This window comes from Pecten maximus, chromosome 10 (genome assembly GCF_902652985.1).
Source record: "Pecten maximus chromosome 10, xPecMax1.1, whole genome shotgun sequence".
NCBI classification, from domain to species: domain Eukaryota; kingdom Metazoa; phylum Mollusca; class Bivalvia; order Pectinida; family Pectinidae; genus Pecten; species Pecten maximus.
This window is the reverse complement of record NC_047024.1, coordinates 16028670-16051097: the sequence shown is the minus strand read 5'-3', so window position 1 is coordinate 16051097 and position 22428 is coordinate 16028670. Positions and strand designations below refer to the sequence as shown.

The 22428-nt window shown below is 37.2% G+C and overlaps 2 protein-coding genes across 3 annotated transcripts in view; one reads left to right on the top strand and one right to left on the bottom strand.

Moving 5' to 3' along the window:
* LOC117336840 (tyrosine-protein phosphatase non-receptor type 5-like) overlaps nt 1–22428 on the bottom strand; it is an 86145-nt gene that overhangs the window by 13586 nt on the left and 50131 nt on the right. Inside the window, exons 3-10 of the mRNA XM_033897497.1 lie at nt 13434–13538; nt 13037–13195; nt 12056–12163; nt 10453–10664; nt 9043–9126; nt 7534–7633; nt 7094–7172; nt 352–428 (exon numbers count right to left, since the gene is read on the bottom strand). Coding sequence (XP_033753388.1) covers nt 352–428; nt 7094–7172; nt 7534–7633; nt 9043–9126; nt 10453–10664; nt 12056–12163; nt 13037–13195; nt 13434–13538 — 924 coding nt within the window. The remainder of the gene's footprint in view (nt 1–351; nt 429–7093; nt 7173–7533; nt 7634–9042; nt 9127–10452; nt 10665–12055; nt 12164–13036; nt 13196–13433; nt 13539–22428) is intronic.
* On the top strand, nt 19494–22424 carry LOC117336841. 2 transcript variants are annotated; one of them, XM_033897500.1, is made up of 4 exons: nt 19494–20094; nt 20536–20662; nt 20774–20789; nt 21699–22424. In XM_033897500.1, the coding sequence occupies exons 1-4, from the start codon at nt 19697–19699 to the stop codon at nt 21746–21748; spliced, it is 591 nt and encodes a 196-aa protein (XP_033753391.1). In that variant the 5' UTR covers nt 19494–19696; the 3' UTR covers nt 21749–22424. The 2 variants fall into 2 exon arrangements, with proteins under 2 accessions (XP_033753391.1, XP_033753390.1); XM_033897499.1 differs by lacking the exon at nt 21699–22424 and having other exon boundaries at nt 20774–21093.

Sequence of the window (22428 nt, the reverse complement as noted above, 5' to 3'; positions counted from 1 at the left end):
TAATTGAGACAGATGATTTAGTCAGTGACAGACAGATTACAACAGCTTAATAATAAGGAGATTTTCGAAGTCACCAAGTAGGAATTAACCACAGGTTTAATGGGAAAAAGCTGACACAGAGAAACACAACAGAATGTTATGACATCATTATGTTAAACAGACTAATTGAGATCTGTGAGAAATTCCTGTAATCTTAATCACAACCTTACCCAACAACAGTCAACAAAACGCTGCCAAATAATCCTAAAGTTACTTACACTTTAAAGGACAATACTAACACTATGCCATATGGCCTTGACCCTGGTCTGGGAAGTGACCTTGACCTTGATTTTAGCAGTGACCTTGACTTACCCTGATGTAGTTTGCATTGATGTATGATGACAGAGGATCCCACTCGCTGTCTGGCAGTATCACCCGGCTATGTTCATCTACAACACAAAAATATCATACATTAATGAGTCGGAGGTAGAGTACACAAAAACTGCAACTGAAAAGTGATTAAAGCCAGAACAAACAAGAAATATCTTTAAAAAAGATAAACGGCATAGTTTTAATGCTGGTAGTTATAATGTCAAACTGCTTGTGAAATAGATTAACAAACTAATTAATAAATTCGCAGTTTCAGCACGGATAACAAAATTATATCAGTTTGAATCATTTTTGGTGATAATAAGACAGCATTTGAATCAGGAATATGATTTTATTAATGTGTCATTTGAATAGATACATTCACTTATTTAGCTTGCATTCAATCTTAATTTTGTTTCGTCTTTAACTGCATATCTGCATTTTGAATTTACCGCTACATTGACCAATCACATACTTCATCTTGACCAGTAACGCCACCTGTCATGTCATTTCCGGGAACAAAAGAAAATTATACGGCTATGCCGAAAAAACGTAGCATTAATTGATTGTCAACTCGGTGCTGATTAAAATTTAGTAGTAATGAAATTTAACAATCAAATTTCAGACGGCATCTTTTTTTTCATCCCATTAATTTGTTCTACCTAAATGACAAATCATGTATATAGGGCGTATTTGTAAACTGCAAGTGCTGATTTCGATGTTACACCAGAGGGAGCATTTCTTTAATATTCTACTTTCCATTTATTATCTGAACTTTTTCCGTACTTTGTGTTCTTTCCGGATTCTGTACCAGAAGAAGTGATTAGGCCCGCCGCAGTAGTTCAAACAAAATGGTAGACTATATGTGTATTTTTGGCGTGTTGTTTTTTTCATATAGAAATGCAAAGGTCAGTGTTATCTTTGTATATCATTGAGAAATATTTAACTAAATTATATATAGATCTAGATGTCGCATTGAACACGGAAACGTCCTAGACAGTGATATCTAAAATGCAAATGTAGCAAGCCGCCATATTGTTTACATTAACAACCTATTGAGAAGGCATCACCTCGCTATTACTCTAATGGGAAAAAATGTAACCTGAACGAAATTAACGAGAATTTATGAACCAAAATGTTTGTTTCAAAAGTCCAGAACACTTTTATATGTCATTGTATTGGGTAGTTGTATGTGTCAGGTGCTGTTTTCAACAATTCAACACTTAGATAACAGCAGCTTAGCCTTTATAGTCGACAGTGGAGAAGAGGGAGCTAGGAATTATGTCGACAACGGGGAAGAGGGAGCACATTTTTTATGTCAACTTTAGTCGACCATGGTACTGAAAGAGTTAAATATTGTTTCACAATTCAATTTCCAGACAGCAAACTGACTAATCAAATTTAAGTTATCGATAGATTTTTGTTTTATTTGGGCAGAATAAAGTACTTAACCTCCCTGGAGGAATTGGAGTACTGTTTTATAAAATTACAGATATCCATAAAACAGCTGGAAGGCAACACAACCGTAAAGGTGTTATCAAAGTCACGATAAAAACCGAGCAACACATAACGATGTTATACCAATGTAAAGACGAAGTCAATTTGTCATGATAGCTCAGTAAAACCATGTGTGTTTTAATCACTTGAAATTTGCCTGAAGACACAAAGAATTAAACCTGCAGTCAGTGTACGTCTGTTGGAACCTCTAGGTCAGAATTTCCAGTGATCAAATGCACTAGTTGTGATACTGTACATTCCCGTATTGATTCCTGCGACAGAAGGACTGATCGTCAGAAGAGATACGTCTCATCACCTGGTGATAGACTAGTTACTTAACCCCATTTCACTCGCATGCACATATCCCATGATGCACCTGACCAAACACAATTAGAAAGTTGTATAATATTGCAGCTCGTGGGTTTAATATCAACATTGCCTGTCTGTCGTGGTGTGAAATCTGTCCTTTTATCTCACCTAGGATGAACCTGATCAAACATCCATCTTAAATGGTGACTTGCGAGTCATTGATACAGGAAAATCCTCAATCAACTTATTTTGCAGCAAAATGGCTTCAGCTGCCCCTTCAAGTTTAATAACTCTGCCTTAAGATTTACAGAATGATTTCTCTTTAATTTTAACATCCATTTAAAACTCAGTTTACAGAATGATTTCTCTTTAATTTTAACATCCATTTAAAACTCAGTTTACAGAATGATTTCTCTTTAATTTTAACATCCATTTAAAACTCAGTTTACAGAATGATTTCTCTTTAATTTTAACATCAATATAAAACTCAGTTAACTCCTTGCACAGAGAAATGAATTGTCATTATATTTTTTCAATTCAATCATTCAAAGAATTTGTTTATTTACCTACAGCTGAACAAACCCATTTATCAAACATTATTTAAGAAATGTCATAGCTGTTTCAATATTTGTAACAAGATGCCCATGGGGCCTGTATCGCTCACCTGGATATTTATGATTATGGCAAAGCAAAGTTTTCCACTTTGGTATTTGCCTCTCAGTACTATGTACATTGTACTGAATTCAGCATTCTTGTTTCAAAGAAAATTTAAAGCAAACTAGACACTGAAGGTAAGCATAGGGACCTGTCGTGTGGCTACATATCACCCATAATCATCAACAAGCCATCTGACCATAATCCTGAGGCTAAAATTGACATTTAACATTTTGACTTCAAGGCAATTGCAAATAGAAAGTGAAATATACATACAGGTTATACACACTCCTCTCACCAATCTCCCCAAGCCCCTGGTCAGAAGCTGTATAACAGGTGGTGGGTTTTTTTTGTTAACATAATCAGGCCAGGGCCAAAATGTCTGAGTTTTCCAGTGTTTTATGAGTAATGACTGCTCAAATCTGGGATTATTTCAACCCTGATTCAAGATTTAGAGGAAATTTCAATGATTTTAACTAACAGGTGTAACAAGAGGTCACATATATATAATAACAATGTGATACATGGCGTACAGTTATACAGTATTACACTATTTTATGCCATGCATTTTTGTGACTAAGAACAATAAAGAATGGAAGAGCACTGCTTCATACAACAAGAGGCCCATGGGCCTTAATGGTCACCTGAGATTTGAAATATTTCAGTTAATTAAATTGACCCTTTTGAGCCCACCCATCAGCCCCTAGGGGTCAGTCAGGGCCAACAGGTGTATACCATTAAGCTGTCATCCAATGCTGATAATGTTAACAAAGTTAGAATGAATTCCGATAGAAATCAAACAAATAATAGTCAAAAATGTGATTTCCCTATATAAACTATAGTAACATCTACCCCCTCCCCAGGGGCAAACTTGTGACCCTAGGGTCATGAAGTTCATTACATTAGTAAAGCATTATAAGACCCTTCCACCTATGAAGAGTATTTGATTCTGTCTTAACTGGGTCTTGAGAAGAGGATCTTTGAAATTTTAGTCTATTTGACCCTTTTTAGCCCCGCCCATTAGCCCCTGGGGGTCAGTCAGGGCCAACATGTGCATACCATCAAACTGCCATCGAAAGCTGATAATATTAACCAAATTAGAATGAATTCCAATAGAAATCAAACAAATAATAGTCAAAAATATGTTTTCCCTATATAAACTATAGTAAATTTTACCCCCTCCACAGGGGCAAATGTGAGACCCCAGGTTCAGGAAATTCACAATTTTGGTAAAGCACCTTAAGACCCTTCCATCTATGAAGAGTATTTGATTCCATCATATCTGAGATTAGAGAAGAAGATTTTTGAAATTTCAGTCAATTTGACCCTTTTTAGCCCCGCCCATCAGCCCCTGGGGTCAGTCAGGGCCAACATGTGTGCACCATCAAACTGCCATCACAAGCTGATAATGTTAACAAAGTTAGAATGAATTCCAATAGAAATCCAACAAATAATAGTCAAAAATGTGATTTCCCTATATAAACTATAGTAAAGTTTACCCCCTCCCCAGGGGCAAACCCGAGACCCCAGGGTCAGGAAATTCACAATTTTGGTAAAGCACATTAAGAACCTTCCATCTATAAAGAGTGTTTGATTCCACTATGTCTGAGAGTAGAGAAGTAGATTTTTGAAGTTTTAGTCGATTTGACCCTTTTTAGCCCCGCCCATCAGCCCCTGGGGTCAGTCAGGGCCAACATGTGTATACCATAAAACTGTCATCACAAGCTGATAATGTTAACCAAATTAGAATGAATTCCAATAAAAATCCAACAAATAATAGCCAAAAATATGTTTTCCCTATATAAACTATAGTAAAGTTTACCCCCTACCCAGGGACAAACGTGAGACCCCAGGGTCAGGAAATTCACAATTTTGGAAAAACACCTTAAGACCCTTCCATCTATGAAGAGTGTTTGATTCCACCATATCTGAGAGTAGAGAAGAAGATTTTTGAAGTTTTTGTTAATTTGACCCTTTTTAGCCCCGCCCATTAGCCCCTGGGGGTCAGTCAGAGCCAACATGTGCATACCATCAATCTGTTATCCAATACTGATAATGTTAACCAAGTTAGAATGAATTCCAATAGAAATCCAACAAATTATAGTCAAAAATGTGATTTCCCTATATAAACTATAGTAAAGTTTACCCCCACCCCAGGGGCAAACCTGAGACCCCTGGGTCATGAAATTCACAATTTTGGTAAAGCACCTTAAGACCCTTCCATCTATGAAGAGTGTTTGATTCCACTATATCTGAGAGTAGAGAAGAAGATTTTTGAAGTTTTAGTCGATTTGAACCTTTTTAGATTCCACTTTGTCTCAGGTGACCTAAACACTCTATCCCCCATAATCCAGGAGTAGACACCTATAAAAATTCAATATTTATTTACAAAATTAGCCAATTTAAAATTCTCTTCAAGGATACCAAACTTCATAATCATCATGATTATATTGTATGCCAACTCCTTTTCATCATTCACTGACTGATCGAAACTTACTTTGCAAGAATATCTAGAACTCAATGTGCTGACAGTCAATTGAGTTTTATAATACTCTTATTGTATTCATCCTCAAATAAGCCCCCTCCCCTAATGTAAAAGTTTACTGTATTTATCCACAAATAAGCCCCCTCCCCTAATGTAAAAGTTTACTGTATTTATCCACAAATAAGCCCCCTCCCCTAGTGTAAAAGTTTACTGTATTTATCCTCAAATAAGCCCCCACTCCTTGTGTAAAAGTTTACTGTATTTATCCTCAATAAGCCCCTTCCCCTAGTGTAAAAGTTTACTGTATTTATCCTCAAATAAGCCCCCTCCCCTAGTGTAATGATTAACTGTATTTATCCTCAATAAGCCCCCCTCCCCTAGTGTAAATGTTTACTGTATTTATCCACAAATAAGCCCCTACCCTAGTGTAAAAATTTACTGTATTTATCCTCAATAAGCCCCTTCCCTAGTGTAAATGTTTACTGTATTTATCCACAAATAAGCCCCCTCCCCCTAGTGTAAAAGTTTACTGTATTTATCCTCAAATAAGCACCCTTCCCTAGTGTAAAAGTTTACTGTATTTATCCACAAATAAGCCCCCTCCCCCTAGTGTAAAAGTTTACTGTATTTATCCTCAAATAAGCACCCTCCCCTAGTGTAATGATTAACTGTATTTATCCTCAATAAGCCCCTTCCCTAGTGTAAAAGTTTACTGTATTTATCCTCAAACAAGCCCCCTTCTCTAGTGTAAAAGTTTACTGTATTTATCCTCAAATAAGCCCCCTCATCTAATGTAAAAGTTTACTGTATTTATCCTCAATAAGCCCCTTCCCTAGTGTAAAAGTTTACTGTATTTATCCTCAAACAAGCCCCCTTCCCTAGTGTAAAAGTTTACTGTATTTATCCTCAAATAAGCCCCTTCCCTAGTGTAAATGTTTACTGTATTTATCCTCAATAAGCCCCTCCCCTAGTGTAAAAGTTTACTGTATTTATCCTCAAATAAGCCCCCTCCCCCTAGTGTAAATGTTTACTGTATTTATCCTCAAATAAGCCCCCTCCCCCTAGTGTAAAAGTTTACTGTATTTATCCTCAAATAAGCCCCCTCCCCCTAGTGTAAAATATTACTGTATTTATCCTCAAGATAAGCCCCCTCCCCTAGTGTAAAAGTTTACTGTATTTATCCACAAATAAGCCCCTTCCCTAGTGTAAATGTTTACTGTATTTATCCTCAAATAAGCCCCCTCCTCTAGTGTAAACGTTTACTGTATTTATCCTCAAATAAGCCCCCTCCCCTAGTGTAAATGTTTACTGTTTTTATCCTCAAATAAGCCCCCTCCCCTAGTGTAAATGTTTACTGTTTTTATCCTCAAATAAGCCCCCTCCCCTAGTGTAAATGTTTACTGTTTTTATCCTCAAATAAGCCCCCTCCCCTAGTGTAACAGTTTACTATTTTATTCTCAATAAGCCCCCTCCCCTAGTGTAACAGTTTACTATTTTATTCTCAATAATCCCCCTCATCTAATGTAAAAGTTTACTGTATTTATCCTCAAATAAACTCTTTCCCTAGCAAAAAAGTATTAGTTTGACCTGAACTTCCAGTCTACTTTATACTTGGTACAATGGTCTTGTATCTGTTCTTCATGCCTGAACCAGCCACGTAGATTTTATACTTACTAGGTACAATGGTCTTGTATCTGTTCTTCATGCCTGAACCAGCCACGTAGATTTTATACTTACTAGGTACAATGGTCTTGTATCTGTTCTTCATGCCTGAACCAGCCACGTAGATTTTATACTTACTAGGTACAATGGTCTTGTATCTGTTCTTCATGCCTGAACCAGCCACGTAGACTTTTTCTGGATGATTCATAGGTATTTCCTGTGTGCAAACAAAACATCAACATTAATAAAAGTATAATTTATTTTAATTGTAATTCCACATTTCTAAAATTTCCATTTCAAAACCTTATCAAAATGCTGATCAGGAAAACATAAATACATATTATAATTATGAAGCCTACCAAAGATTGGTTCAAAACTTGGAGAGGAGATCTCTGGAGAGAAAAAATTAAATTGGACAAAGAATGGACAGACACTGCCATCCCATAATTTCTTTACAAGCATAAAAAGTGGGTCGTAATTTTTAAACAATGAACGAGTATAATGAAAGTTTATGAAAAATGATAGGATTTCAAATATTTTCCATAATGACAATTATCGCCACTTTTTGCTATGCTTACCCAAAACTCTTCATATAATGCTTTACAATGTTTTACTGCCATTCGAAGGTCCCTTCGGCTCAGTCTGTTTCCCGCAGATAACAAGTATTCTAAACCAGTACTGCAACAAATCATATTCACCATCAACATCTCAAATTAAAAGGCACAAAGAGCCTGTATTTCTCTTAATGGCAAAATCTTCTCATTGAAAATAATATTGCAAAGAAATGTCCAAGAATGAGACCATTATACTCTAGGTTTGATATGGATAGCATGATTGTGTTTATGTCTTCATGCCCAGCAAAAATATACGTATGGCTACAGACTCATCTTTGCTAGCCAAATCTTCTGATTGCGTTACAATCCACTAATCCTTGGCATATAGTTTTTAATTCTGGCCCTCTATCGGAGATTCGAAATTACCACCTTTTATGCATGAAATTTTCTACCAATCAAAATGAGCGTTGCTGATGTACTTCATCAGTGATGTTTACAGACACACATGGAGGCTTGTGTCATTTCGATGAGATATGTGATCAATAACTTCTATCAATTGACCAAACACTGAATGTTTCCCCAAAGATTGTACGTCTCTGTATTTAGGTAAAATGCCATGACATAGTCAACAAGGTAGCTCTGGACTGTGCGTCGCAATTTTTGTTAACTGCGAAACCAAGACTGAATGTAAAACGTGATTTGATTGGATGCCCTGGGATGCCAGGGCACGACGGTTTAAACACAGCTATATCTGCCAAGGGATCATGGAGTGTAACATAATCAGAAACCTTGGCTAGCGAAGATGGTAAAGACTTGGCATCTAAACCTTTTCTCTAATGTTATGATCTCCTGGGACTATCCTCACAAAGATAGGGTTAATTCTGATAGTAAGATTGTGGTGATTGTTCATGCTAAGTTATTGTATAATTGTCACTTGATAATATTTCTTTTGATGGTGTTTTTGGTGGTGTTTTATTTTAACTTTTAGCGCTGTTACATTCCAGTTTTTTGGTGGTGTTTTATTTTAACTTTTAGCGCTGTTACGTTCCAGTTTTTTGGTGGTGTTTTATTCTAACTTTTTAGTGCTGTCACATTCCAGTTTTTTGGTGGTGTTTTATTCTAACTTTTTAGTACTGTTACATTCCAGTTTTTTGGTGGTGTTTTATTCTAACTTTTTAGTGCTGTCACATTCCAGCTTTTTGGTGGTGTTTTATTTTGTCGTTTTAGTACTGTTACATTCCAGTTTTTTGGAGGTGTTTTATTTTGCCTTTTTCGTGATGTTACATTCCAGTTTTTTGGAGGTGTTTTATTTTGTCTTTTTAGTGATGTTACATTCCAGTTTTTTGGTGGTGTTTTATTTTAACTTTTAGTGCCATTGCATTCCAGTTTTTTGGAGGTGTTTTATTTTGTCTTTTTAGTCCTGTTACATTCCAGTTTTTTGGTGGTGTTTTATTTTAACATTTTAGTACTGCTATATTCCAGTTTTTTGGTGGTGTTTTATCTTAACTTTCTTTCAGTAGAAGTCTGTTTTACCTTTCTTTAGGAGGTGTTCCATCCCATCTCTTCATTTCTGGTGAGGCATTCAAATCGATTGTCAAAGAAGCATTTGATCCTCGTCTGAAAGCAAAAACAAAATCAATCACAATAATAAATAGATATAGATGTATATATTTGAACACTGAGAGTGACGGTACCAGTCAATAGTAATGAGGACAATGTGTTTCTGTTCGGATATATATATACTAAGTCCAGTATTTGACCCCTCAGGTTCAAAGACCACCTGTGACCTTTCTAAGTTTTACCTCCCTGACCTTTCTAAGTTTTACCTCCCTGACCTTCTATGTTTTACCTCACTGACCTTTCTACATTTTACCTCCCTGACCTTTCTAAGTTTAACCTGTGACCTTTCTAGGTTTTACCTCACTGACCTTTCTAAGTTTTACCTCACTGACCTTTCTAAGTTTTACCTCCCTGACCTTTCTAGTTTTACCTCCCTGACCTTTCTAAGTTTTACCTCAATGACCTTTTTAAGTTTTACATCACTGACCTTTCTAGGTTTTACATCACTGACCTTTCTAAGTTTTATCTCACTGACCTTTCTAAGTTTTATCTCACTGACCTTTCTAGTTTTACCTCCCTGACCTTTCTAGTTTTACCTCCCTGACCTTTCTAGGTTTTACATCACTGACCTTTCTAGGTTTTACATCACTGACCTTTCTAGGTTTTACATCATTGACCTTTCTAGGTTTTACATCACTGACCTTTCTAGGTTTTACATCACTGACCTTTCTAGGTTTTACATCAATTGACCTTTCTAGGTTTTACATCATTGACCTTTCTAGATTTTACATCACTGACCTTTCTAGGTTTTACATCACTGACCTTTCTAGGTTTTACATCACTTGACCTTTCTAGGTTTTACATTATTGACCTTTCTAGGTTTTACATCATTGACCTTTCTAGGTTTTACATCACTGACCTTTCTAGGTTTACCGCATTGACCTATTTATACAAATGTAAAATTTGACAGAAGAATTGTGGTATGGCCTCATCTGTCCAGGTAAACTTTTGCTCGTCTATATCTCCACCTACATTTTTTTTACCAATCCCTTTGAAACTTCAACAATTTCTAACAAAGTTATTCCCCTTTGTTTATTTGTAGTACTAAGGTAAAATAGTATATAACAATTAATACAAAATTCAACACCTCGCTGACCTTTCTAAAATATTGACCCCACTCACCTTTCTTCAAGTTTGACCTCGCTGTCCTTACTAAAAGATTGACCCCACTCACCTTTCTTCAAGTTTGACCTCGCTGTCCTTACTAAAAGATTGACCCCACTCACCTTCCTTCAAATTTGACCTTGCTGACCATACTAAAAGTTTGACCCCACTCACCTTCCTTCAAGTTTAACCTTACTGTAAAGGTTTAACCTTACTCACCTTTCTAACAGTCCCTTGGTCTTGACCCTCATCGGGGGTGTCTGTACCGGGGTCACACATCCCTTAGTGACAAACGTAGGACTCGACTCTGGTTGTATCATCACCGGATCCTTCATGTCTGGTTTCACAGAAGGGTAGTACACCTGCTGGGGCTTCTTCAGCTCCTTAGGGGCCAACGGCTCCTTCTTTGACTTCCGCCAACAACAATACACCTGTAATAAACACAAGGCAAGTGTCATTAGAACTAGGAATAACAAAAGGCACAGGAGGCCTGTATATTAAACACAAACAACTCTCACAGAGAGTAGATCTACAAATAACAAAAGACCCAGAAGGCCTGTATCAATCACCTGTAATAAACACAAGGCAACTGTCATCGACATTAGAACTATGAATAGCAAAAGGTCCAGTAGGCCTGTATCAACCACCAGTAATTAAAACAAAGCAACTGTCACTGGCAGAACTCGAATAAGAAGAGGCCTAGAAGGCCTGCATCATTTAACTGCAATCAACATTTAGTAACTGTTACTGACAGTAGAACTACATAATAAGAGGCAAAGAGGGCCTGTATCAGTTATATTTACATATAATGCAATTTTTCCTCATTTTGGAACTACATATATTAATGAGTTGCTGTTTTGTTTAATGTTTTTCTTTCAAAGTGTTATTATAATTAAACATATTGTAGGAAATTACATCTTAAAATAATCCTTCAGCATACAATGACTTTTTCTGAAATTCTTTAATCTTAATATTTTAGAACTGTTTCACTTTTGTAAAACACGTGGTTTATTTACATACAACAATAGACATTATCAAGATGAGGTATAAGACAAGTGGTTTATTTACATACCACAATAGACACTATCAGGATGAGGTATAAGACACCTAGTTTATTTACATACCACAGTAGACACTATGAGGTATAAGACATGTGATTTATTTACATACAACAATAGACACTATGAGGTATAAGACACATGGTTTATTTACATACCACAAAAGACACTATCAGGATGAGGTATAAGACACGTGGTTTATTTACATACCACAATAGACACTATCAGGACGAGGTATAAGACACATGGTTTATTTACATACCACAACAGACACTATCAGGATGAGGTATAAGACACGTGGTTTATTTACATACCACAATAGACACTATGAGGTATAAGACACATGGTTTATTTACATACCACAATAGACACTATGAGGATGAGGTATAAGACGCGTGGTTTATTTACATACCACAATAGACACTATGAGGTATAAGACACATGGTTTATTTACATACCACAATAGACACTATGAGGTATAAGACACGTGGTTTATTTACATACCACAATAGACACTATCAGGATGTGGTATAAGACACTTGGTTTATTTACATATCACAATAGACACTATCAGGACGAGGTATAAGACACATGGTTTATTTACATACCACAATAGACACTATGATGATGTGGTATAAGACACGTGGTTTATTTACATACCACAATAGACACTATCAGGATGAGGTATAAGACACGTGGTTTATTTACATACCACAATAGAGACTATCAGGACGAGGTATAAGACACATGGTTTATTTACATACCACAATAGACACTATCAGGACGAGGTACACTCCACAAGCAGCTGCCACGTAAGGGAAATAACTCTCCATCCAAAACTTCACATGGTACTTCTCGATGACAAAATCATGCTGAATCAGGAAATATGCATTATAAATCTGATTTGATACCATCAAATAACATTTACAGGCTCTGTTATTCTATTCATTATTTCTCAATAGCAGAATTCAAAAATCCAAATTGATCGTGAATGTTTCTCCATATAGCATTATTTTATCCAATTTTAATTCCTTGTGAGAATAACTGAAATGATGCACGACTACAATATCCAGAATTAAGTAACATCTAATCTGTAATCTTGCTTATAATTATGTAAACAATTTTCATCTATAATTTACAGTAATCCTATACAAATGACCAATATTGACATTATCTTACCTTGACCTACGTGTTATTTTGACCTTGACCTAGATCCTATTTTGTTATGTAAAGGTTTCTTACTGACACATTACCTTCCATTGCTCCAGCAAGTTTAAAAAGCAGATTAATAATTAAACCCAGTCATCAAAAAAATAATAAACTACCTTGATATCTAAATTAAATGAACTGCACATTGAAACAGTCTGACCTTTAACTAGTCTGACCTAGACATTGAAAGTCTGGCCTTGACATTAAAACAGTTTGGCCTTGAACCTTATTGACTGATATTGACCTTTAAATAGTTTGACATTGTCCTCTGTAGTCTGACTTTGTCATTCTGATCTTGACCTTAAAATAGTCCGACAATGTTGTCCTTCATTGTCCGACCTTGACCTTGATAATCTGATCTTGACCTTTGAATAGTCTGACATCGTTCTCTGCAGTACATCTGACCTTGACCTTGATAATCTTATATTGACTTTAAATAGTCTGACATTGTCCTTCATTGTCTGACCTTGACCTTGATAGTCTGATATTCATTGTCTGACCTTTTTATCTGTATAGTCTTACCTTAACCTACTTACCTGAGGATAAAATGATGTAATGTTTAATGTAGGCACTTGGTTCTGGACTGTCTGCAGCAAATCTTCTGTAATAATTTCATCGGCTGTCTTCAAGTCTATCAGTCGAAACATGTTCACAGGGTGACCCAGTTTGATAAAGAAAAGCTCAACCTCTGAACCCTTTAACAAATCAAACAACAAATTCTACAGATATTTCCGTGTCTCCGCAGAATTTTGTGTTTTAGGATTTTTGATCATTGCAATATACCATAACACTTTGCTTTGTCTTTGACCATATTGACAATGTTACTTTCACAATAAGAATGTAAATATCTTATTTTCAGGAGGATATGTCTACCTTGACAATTCTAATTTTAATTCTAACCATGGATATGGAACAGATGTTTAACACACATACCTTAACTTTGTAGATACCGACATTTTCCAGAGGCAGATTAAGGCCGGTGGCAAAGGCATGGCGTAACCAGAGAAGTGTGGTTCTGTTGACAGGCACATTCAATTTCTGTAATCAACAAAACAAACAAAATTCAAAACAGTTTAACAAATTCATTAACAATGAAATAGTGAATGTTGTTTTAATTTCTACAACTGACACCAAAATCCCAGAAGTCACCAGGGATAATTAAATTCTCAGTGGAATCTCGGTTACCACTGACAACCTGGGACAAATTCTCAGTGGGATCTCGGTTACCATTGACAACCGGGGACAAATTCTCAGTGGGATCTCGGTTACCACTGACAACCAGGGATTTCATTTATGTTCCTTGATTCCATTTTAGTTTATTTTAATTGGAAAACTCAGAAAAAACTTGTCCTCATTTTGCAATGGTGCCGACTCATTTAAATGATGTAACAATTGTTTATGGGAAGCAGAGATGGAGGTTTAAGTAAACAGCACAAAAACTATGCCAGAATTGAGGTCTCCCTTTCACATCTTTCCCAAATGCAATTCAATACTAATCTCCTGTAGGAGTTTCCAACACTTACATATGTCAGTGATGGAATTACGAAGTCAAGCACACAAGCTTAACCCAGAGAAAAACATTGGGATCCTGATACAAATCTGTCAACAAACCTGAAACGCATCGGCTTATACTTCTTAGAGATGTTTGACAGTATAGAAACTATGAGGAAGCATTTTGGTGAAGTTAAAAATGGGTTGTTTGAAAATGGAAACATCTCAAACAGCTGTACTACTAACGAGTGAAAATAAAATCATGGCTGCTTGTAACAAGTGTCATTGCCACCGGATTCCAACGTATTTTTTTTGCACTGTCAGATAAATATTCTTCAGAATGAATGCTCAAAATTCCATATGTACCTTCTGAGTACTGTTTATTGCGGCACTTAATATTTCACGGCTGTCCCAGTTGGTAACTAGTCAGTATGATAGTGCAGCAACATCTTGTAACATTCTTCACTAAGCTAGAGAAGAGCCACTTACTAATTTGAGTTTACGATATTTATTGATAATTCACCACATAAATATTTGCGAGGTATTTGTTTTCACACTTGATTTAATGACCATGAATTTAGCGAAATTAAATACTCCACAAATATTATCGACTTTACAGTAATTAACATTTGTTCACGGAACGGTGAAAAACACTTAAGGCCTTGAATGGTGTTTTGATCGTTTAACTAACACCATGTCAAACTGATCATCTCTTAATTGCTATTAACGTCTATACAACACATTGTAAACTAATCAACATTTAATTGCTATTAACGTCTTTACAACACATTGTAAACTAATCAGCATTTAATTGCTATTAACATCATTTATTATCAATATCAATCATGAGAAACAACAACACAAGAAATGTCAATTTCATACAAAAAATAATAAATGTATAATTTACATTAATTTTCAGAGAAATTTCATTAAAACTGAATCATTGTTTTTGCAGATGGAACCTTGAAACTTTTTGGTTTCTTCGAATTCCCTGATAATGAATTGCCACCCCCAGTCTATAAAACCATGCGATCCTGTTCAGTGACTGACAAATCTCCTACAGAGTCGCTCTTGGCTGATCGGCCATTTGACAGGCACACGGTCGACCACCTCTTACCAGTGTGAATTCAATTCCTAATTTCCCCCCATGATGTTTCTGAGTGAAAAGTAGGACAAATCATGACAGCTGTATAATTAACTGAATTTCATTTTGTCAATCAGGCACAAGTTTGATTTCTTTCACTTTCCGATAAATTTGTCCAACAAAAAAGACATATACGTCAATGAAGAAACTCTGTTTACTGTCAAATAACCACAACAGGTTTGCGTGAAATGGACGGTTGATGTTGATTATCAAATTTGGACAATGCACATGAAACAAGCTTTTTTGGCAGCCGTGGATAGAGATAAAAAATGTCTACAGAAGTCTTAAAATGCTACAGAATTTAATAATAAGTGCAGAAATACCCAACACAACTGGCTTTATAACCAAAACAGCACTCCTTAACAAGACAACAGGCCATGAAGATACAGGCAAAGGACACGCGACTTTCTGCCAACATATACACACAATTTACTCAATAGATCTCCATCTCCGAGAGCTCCGATTAAGTGTCCCCTGAGTTACCCAGAATTTACCATATCTTCAAGTATAGCCTCATTCTTAAATGACCTTGACCTGTTCACATCATGATCGGCAATGACAGCCATTTGGGATTGACTGACTCGATAATCTATCACCTGGCAAGCAATAAGCTCACCATTAACAGTTTCAAAACATTAAAAGTATGTAAAAATGTTATACTGAGGTTTTAATAACCCCATCAGGTAACAATACATGTACATCTTGTATGTGTGTATTGTTTACAGGCATAAATTTACATGGTTTCTACTGCACTGTAACAAACAAGCATGGGAAATATTCTGCCATTCACAAAGACTTGTCAGCAGACCTTGGCGACCTTTCAACAAGCTTCATGTTGTGCTAGCCTGCTGCCTGATCTTATTCCAATCTAAGAATGTCAATTAGATCTGCACACCATGTCTAAATAAGCCTTGAGTATGGTCTACATCCATAATAACCGTCTGCATGTAAAGGATTGGAAAAAAACAAATCCTGAACAGTTTTTTTAACATGTCTGACATGCTATTGTAAGATTGTACAACATTCAGTAAGTGAATGGCAACAGTTTACCAAAAATATCAATATATCAGACTTCCACATACTGAGGGAGTTCCACATACCACAGACTTCCACACCCTGAGGGAGTTCCACATACCACAGACTTCCACACCCTGAGGGAGTTCCACATACCACAGACTTCCACACCCTGCGGGAGTTCCACATACCACAGACTTCCACATACTGAGGGAGTTCCACATACCACAGACTTCAACATACTGAGGGAGTTCCAAATACAACAGACTTCCACATACTGAGGGAGTTCCACATACAACAGACTTCCACACACTGAGGGAGTTCCACATACCACAGACTTCCACATACTGAGGGAGTTCCACATACCACAGACTTTCACATACTGAGGGAGTTCCACATACCACAGACTTCCACATACTGAGGGAGTTCCACATACCACAGACTTCAACATACTGAGGGAGTTCCACATACCACAGACTTCAACATACTGAGGGAGTTCCAAATACAACAGACTTCCACATACTGAGGGAGTTCCACATACCACAGACTTCCACATACTGAGCGAGTTCCACATACCACAGACTTCCACATACCGATGGAGTTCTACATACCACAGACTTCCACATACTGAGGGAGTTCCAAATACCACAGACTTCCACATACTGAGGGAGTTCCACATACCACACACTTCCACATACTGAGGGAGTTCCACATACCACAGACTTTCACATACTGAGGGAGTTCCACAGACCACAGACTTCCACATACTGAGGGAGTTCCACATTCCAGTCTTCCACATACTGAGGGAGTTCCACATACTGAGGGAGTTCCACATACTGAGGGAGTTCCACATACCACAGACTTCCACATACTGAGGGAGTTCCACATACCACAGACTTCCACATACGGAGGGAGTTCTACATACAACAGACTTCCACATACTGGAGGAGTTCCACATTCCACAGACTTCCACATACTGAGGGAGTTCCACATACCACAGACTTCCACATACGGAGGGAGTTCTACATACAACAGACTTCCACATACTGGAGGAGTTCCACATACCAGACTTCCGCATATTGAGGGAGTTCCACATACAACAGACTTCCACATACTGGAGGAGTTCCACATACCAGACTTCCACATATTGAGGGAGTTCCACATACCACAGACTTCCACATACGGAGGGAGTTCTACATACCACAGACTTCAACATACTGAGGGAGTTCCACAATAATTACCACAGTCTTCAACATACTGAGGGAGTTCTACATACAACAGACATCCTAATATTGAGGGAGTTCCACATACAACAGACTTCCACACACTGAGGGAGTTCCACATACCACAGACTTTCACATACTGAGGGAGTTCCACATACCACAGACTTCCACATACTGAGGGAGTTCCACATACCACAGACTTCCACACCCTGAGGGAGTTCCACATACCACAGACTTCCACATACTGAGGGAGTTCCACATACCACAGACTTCCACATACTGAGGGAGTTCCACAAACAACAGACTTCAACATACTGTGGGAGTTCCAAATACAACAGACTTCCACATACTGAGGGAGTTCCACATACTGAGGGAGTTCCACATACTGAGGGAGTTCCACATACCACATACTTCCACACACTGAGGGAGTTTCACATACAACAGACTTCCACATACTGAGGGAGTTCCACATACCACAGACTTCCACATACTGAGGGAGTTCCACATACCACAGACTTCCACATACTGAGGAAGTTCCACATACCACAGACTTCCACATACTGTGGGAGTTCTACATACCACAGACTATTTAACCGGCCAAAATACATGGTACTGAGGATGAAGTCAGGACAACCACTGTATTTCTCAGACTGACAATACTTACCGACAAAATTTGCTGAGTTTCAGGTCACAAAGCTATTCCACCATATTGACATGTAACAAACTGCTCATCTTGACCTAGTGTCATTGGTATCTAACACAGCTTACTTGATCAGAACAGGTATCAGAGACCTGGAAGTTTTTTATATATATGAACACAATAATGTTGTACTATATGTGATAACAAGAAATTTGCTGACCATGTCAATCATATTGAAGAACCAGGGAAAATGCCTTCCTCTCAAGACAGGATCCAAACCAGCTACTAAAACAGAGCTACCGAAATTTTGGTCAAACCTGCTCTAACGTTGGTCTATTTATACCAAAATTTTAACTACAGTCAAACCTGCTCTAACGACCACCTGTCTATACCAAAATTTTAACTACAGTCAAACCTGCTCTAACGACCACCTGTCCATAACTACTGAAATTTTAACTACAGTCAAACCTGCTCTAACGACCACCTGTCCATAACTACTGAAATTTTAACTACAGTCAAACCTGCTCTAACGACCACCTGTCCATAACTACTGAAATTTTAACTACAGTCAAACCTGCTCTAACGACCACCTGTCCATAACTACTGAAATTTTAACTACAGTCAAACCTGCTCTAATGACCACCTGTCTATACCAAAATGTTAACTACAGCCAAACCTGCTCTAACGTCTACCTGTCTATACCAAAATTTTAACTAGTCAAAACCTGCTCCTATGACGGCCTGTCTTATAACTACCGAAATTTTAACAAGTCGAAACGTGCTCTAACGACGGCCTGTCTATAACCTTACTCTAACGATCAACGACCACCTATCTATAACTACCGAAAGTTTAACTGCAGTCAAATTAAACCTGCTCTAATGACCATCTGTCTATAACTACTGAAATTTTAACTACAGTCAAAACCTGCTTTAGCGACCACCAGCTGTCTATAACTATACTGAAATTGTAACTATATAGAAATACACAACATTTACAGTAAAATGCTGCAAATTTCAACACATGGTATATGCATACGCATACGTAGGTCCCAAATCAAATCATATACAGCGGAAACAAGAGATGATTACTGTTGTGTTGATCTGGGTCACTCTGACAATGATAAGTTACGGTGTTGATCTGGGTCACTCTGACAACGATAAGTTATATATGGTTGTGTTGATCTGGGTCACTCTGACAATGATAAGTTACGGTTGTGTTGATCTGGGTCACTCTGACAATGATAAGTTACGGTTGTGTTGATCTGGGTCACTCTGACAAAGATAAGTTACGGTGTTGATCTGGGTCACTCTGACAATGATAAGTTACGGTTGTGTTGATCTGGGTCACTCTGACAATGATAAGTTACGGTTGTGTTGATCTGGGTCACTCTGACAATGATTAGTTACGGTTGTTTTGATCTGGGTCACTGACAATGATTAGTTACGGTTGTGTTGATCTGGGTCACTCTGACAATGATAAGGCCAAAAAAAAAAAAAGATGTGTTTACGGTCCGCCGCCCGACCCTAATTTTTTCTGCCGACCCTACCGTTTTTTTCCGGAAAATCCGGCATCTTTTGCTTATTAGTTAGAACGATCTTTATCAATAAGGCCCTTGAACAAATCCCGAATCAAAAGCTGCTTTATGTAAACGCTTTAGTGACCCAGACTTGTTGTACTAAACAACATGGCGGGCGATAACAGTGTGTTGGCATTAGATTTTTTGAAATGTCAACACTCAGAGGAGAAAAAAATGATAATCCCGCTCCGTAATGCTACGACATTCTTAGAGGTGTTCGATCGCTTCCACGGGGACACGGCGGGGAAGTCTTCCTCCTTCCAAGTGAAAACAAAAACGGACTCTGGGCAAGGACACGATGTCCTGTCGTCTTTAACTGTTGGCGAGATTGTGCATCTGTTTAATGTAAGACACTTTGTTTTTACGTGCACTTGCGAGCTTGAAACAAAGGCTCAGCAACTTTCTGAAATCAACGTCCACGCCAAGGTGGCGACCAAGAAAGCCGTGAATGCATTCGAGCTAATGATGGCAGGCGGGAGGTCTTTCCCCTCGAAGAAAAAAAGCAGGTAAGTACTCATAAAAAAAGAAACACACATAATCGCATTTGTGGTATGTTTCTGCTAGCATAAGGGAAACTGTCCAACCACACCTGCATTCCATATCTCTATTTATAATTTTAAAAACCATCATACCATGTGCATAGTCCGTCTGAGATATATATAGACGACTTTTTTCTATATGAAAACATTGACAAAAATACATGACTTACACAGTCCCAAAACATGTTTGTATTGTTGTGTTACAGTATGTCCCATATTTTTCAATTGTGAATATTTTACGACAGATCTTTTGTACAATTTTACTAGGGCATACATACAAGGAGATTTTGGTCTGGCCCTGGCATTATAAATCAAGATCTACATTGAAACAAAATGTATACATGTGGTTCGCACTAAAGGAATATGCAAAACCTTTCGGACAATGAATTTCTTGTATGTAATTTGCAGCTCTGGAATGAAAGCAGGTTTGAGCAGAAAAGATGAGCTCTATAACAAATTGATAGACAAGTTTACGTCGGAAGGATTGGATTTCCCCAAATCTACAGCAAGCACTGATGGTTCATATTTTGTCCAGGTATGACACACCTGCAATACTATTTAAACATGAAATTAATTCTTTGAAGAAAGATATGCTGTCGGTGTAATTATTTCACTGATTTTATTTTTGTTTTGTTTTTTTGGGTAGATTAAACATGGAGCTTGTAAGTATATTTTAGTAGTCTCCAGATCTAATATCCACATCATCCTATGCTTTGTAGCTTGCACATTACATGTACACTACGTAGTATCTTGTGTGAATAGCCTACTCAGTACTGTCTTTGAAAATAATGGTTGTGGTTTCTAATATACATACAAATGTACAGTGGATTGTATATTCAGGTACAGAATCTCTTCCATTTAATTTCTCACAAAAATAGTTTCAGATTTGCTTGGAACTTTTTCTTTCAAATTCAATCTATATTTGCATATATTTTTTAAATTAAAAAGCATATTAATATTTACCAATTTCAAGCATGTCTTTTATCTATACATATATATTATATATATGCATAATCTGATTTAATAATTGCATATATTTATTTGACAATCCACTGTACATACTTGCGTGTAATGCATGTATGCCGCAAAGCTAACAATGTAGTAGAATGCAAACATGTACTCCCAGTGACTGGTATTATAAATTAAACCAATATATAACCATATATTTATATTAATGGTATTAACCCGTGAGTTCTAATATATACAGAACGAAGTATTGCACAATGTATACACATTCTGTCAGTGTTTTAAAGGCAGTTATTATGCCTGTTTCTTGAAATGGGAAGTAGAAATTTAGTATTACCCATGTCTGCCCATACATTTATTTTTCACCTAACAATTTTACCAGATTATTGGCTTCATTCTTGATCTGATTTTTATGTTATATTTTCCACACAGGTGTTCAGAATTAAGGTGCCTTGAGTTTACGGGTTCCAAGTTCATTATCTGCAAGTTATTTTAATACAAAAAAAATAGAAAATAAATCATTGCTCCTGGTTACTGAAAATAGAACATTAAAATTTAATATGTTGTCAGACTGAACTTAATATATTTAATACATATTTTTGCAGGTCATGTGCAATGCTCTCTGGTATACCACAAACCATCATGCAACTATTGACGACGCAGCAAAACATAAAGCTGAGGTACATTCCTTCCCTCAAGCATTCAGCGCATTTGACGGGTTCAATGATATTAAGAGGAAGAAACACAAGTCATTACCAATGACTTCTTCAGAGCTCGCTAGTCACTCTGAGGCACTGTATTCCTTACTGATGAAGCCAGTGATAAACAGTTCTGCAACATGGAAAACAGCTGGAACTCAGATTAGCGAACTTGCAGACTGTCTATCTGCCTACAGTAATTATCTGAAAAATCAGACCAAGGTTATGTTGGAACATCATGCCAATGACCATCCTGCTCGGACAATTGACAAAGATGCCACAGTGGAACACAGGCATAAGTGTTCTTTTGGTGTGAAGCCTATGTACGTGATCCTGGATGAGGCTATGAAAGCTGCAGGAGAAAACACACCTGTTTTTTTTGATGAACATCACCATGTTGAAAACCTTTTCCCTTCCAATCAACATAGGGCTAGATTTTTGAAGGATCTACAACTGTCTATGCCAGTTGACATGGTGCGTTTTAGTCCTGGTGGATCTTCTCTGTCCATTGTCTGTCTGATGGCAGTGCAAGCATCGAGGTCACTACCAGAAATGCTTACCCAAACAGCAAGGTTTCTGCAAACGGCTCGACCAAGATTGAAGGAATTCCATACTAGGGCACAGCGACGTCATTTCA

Excerpts from the sequence above, each read along its gene's own strand:
- LOC117336841 (XM_033897499.1), top strand. The coding sequence starts at position 19,697 with ATGGCGGGCGATAACAGTGTGTTGGCATTAGATTTTTTGAAATGTCAA. Across the intron at positions 20,095-20,535 it reads CCCTCGAAGAAAAAAAGCAG|CTCTGGAATGAAAGCAGGTT; the intron begins GTAAGTACTCAT and ends TGTAATTTGCAG. Across the intron at positions 20,663-20,773 it reads ATGGTTCATATTTTGTCCAG|ATTAAACATGGAGCTTGTAA; the intron begins GTATGACACACC and ends TTTTTTGGGTAG.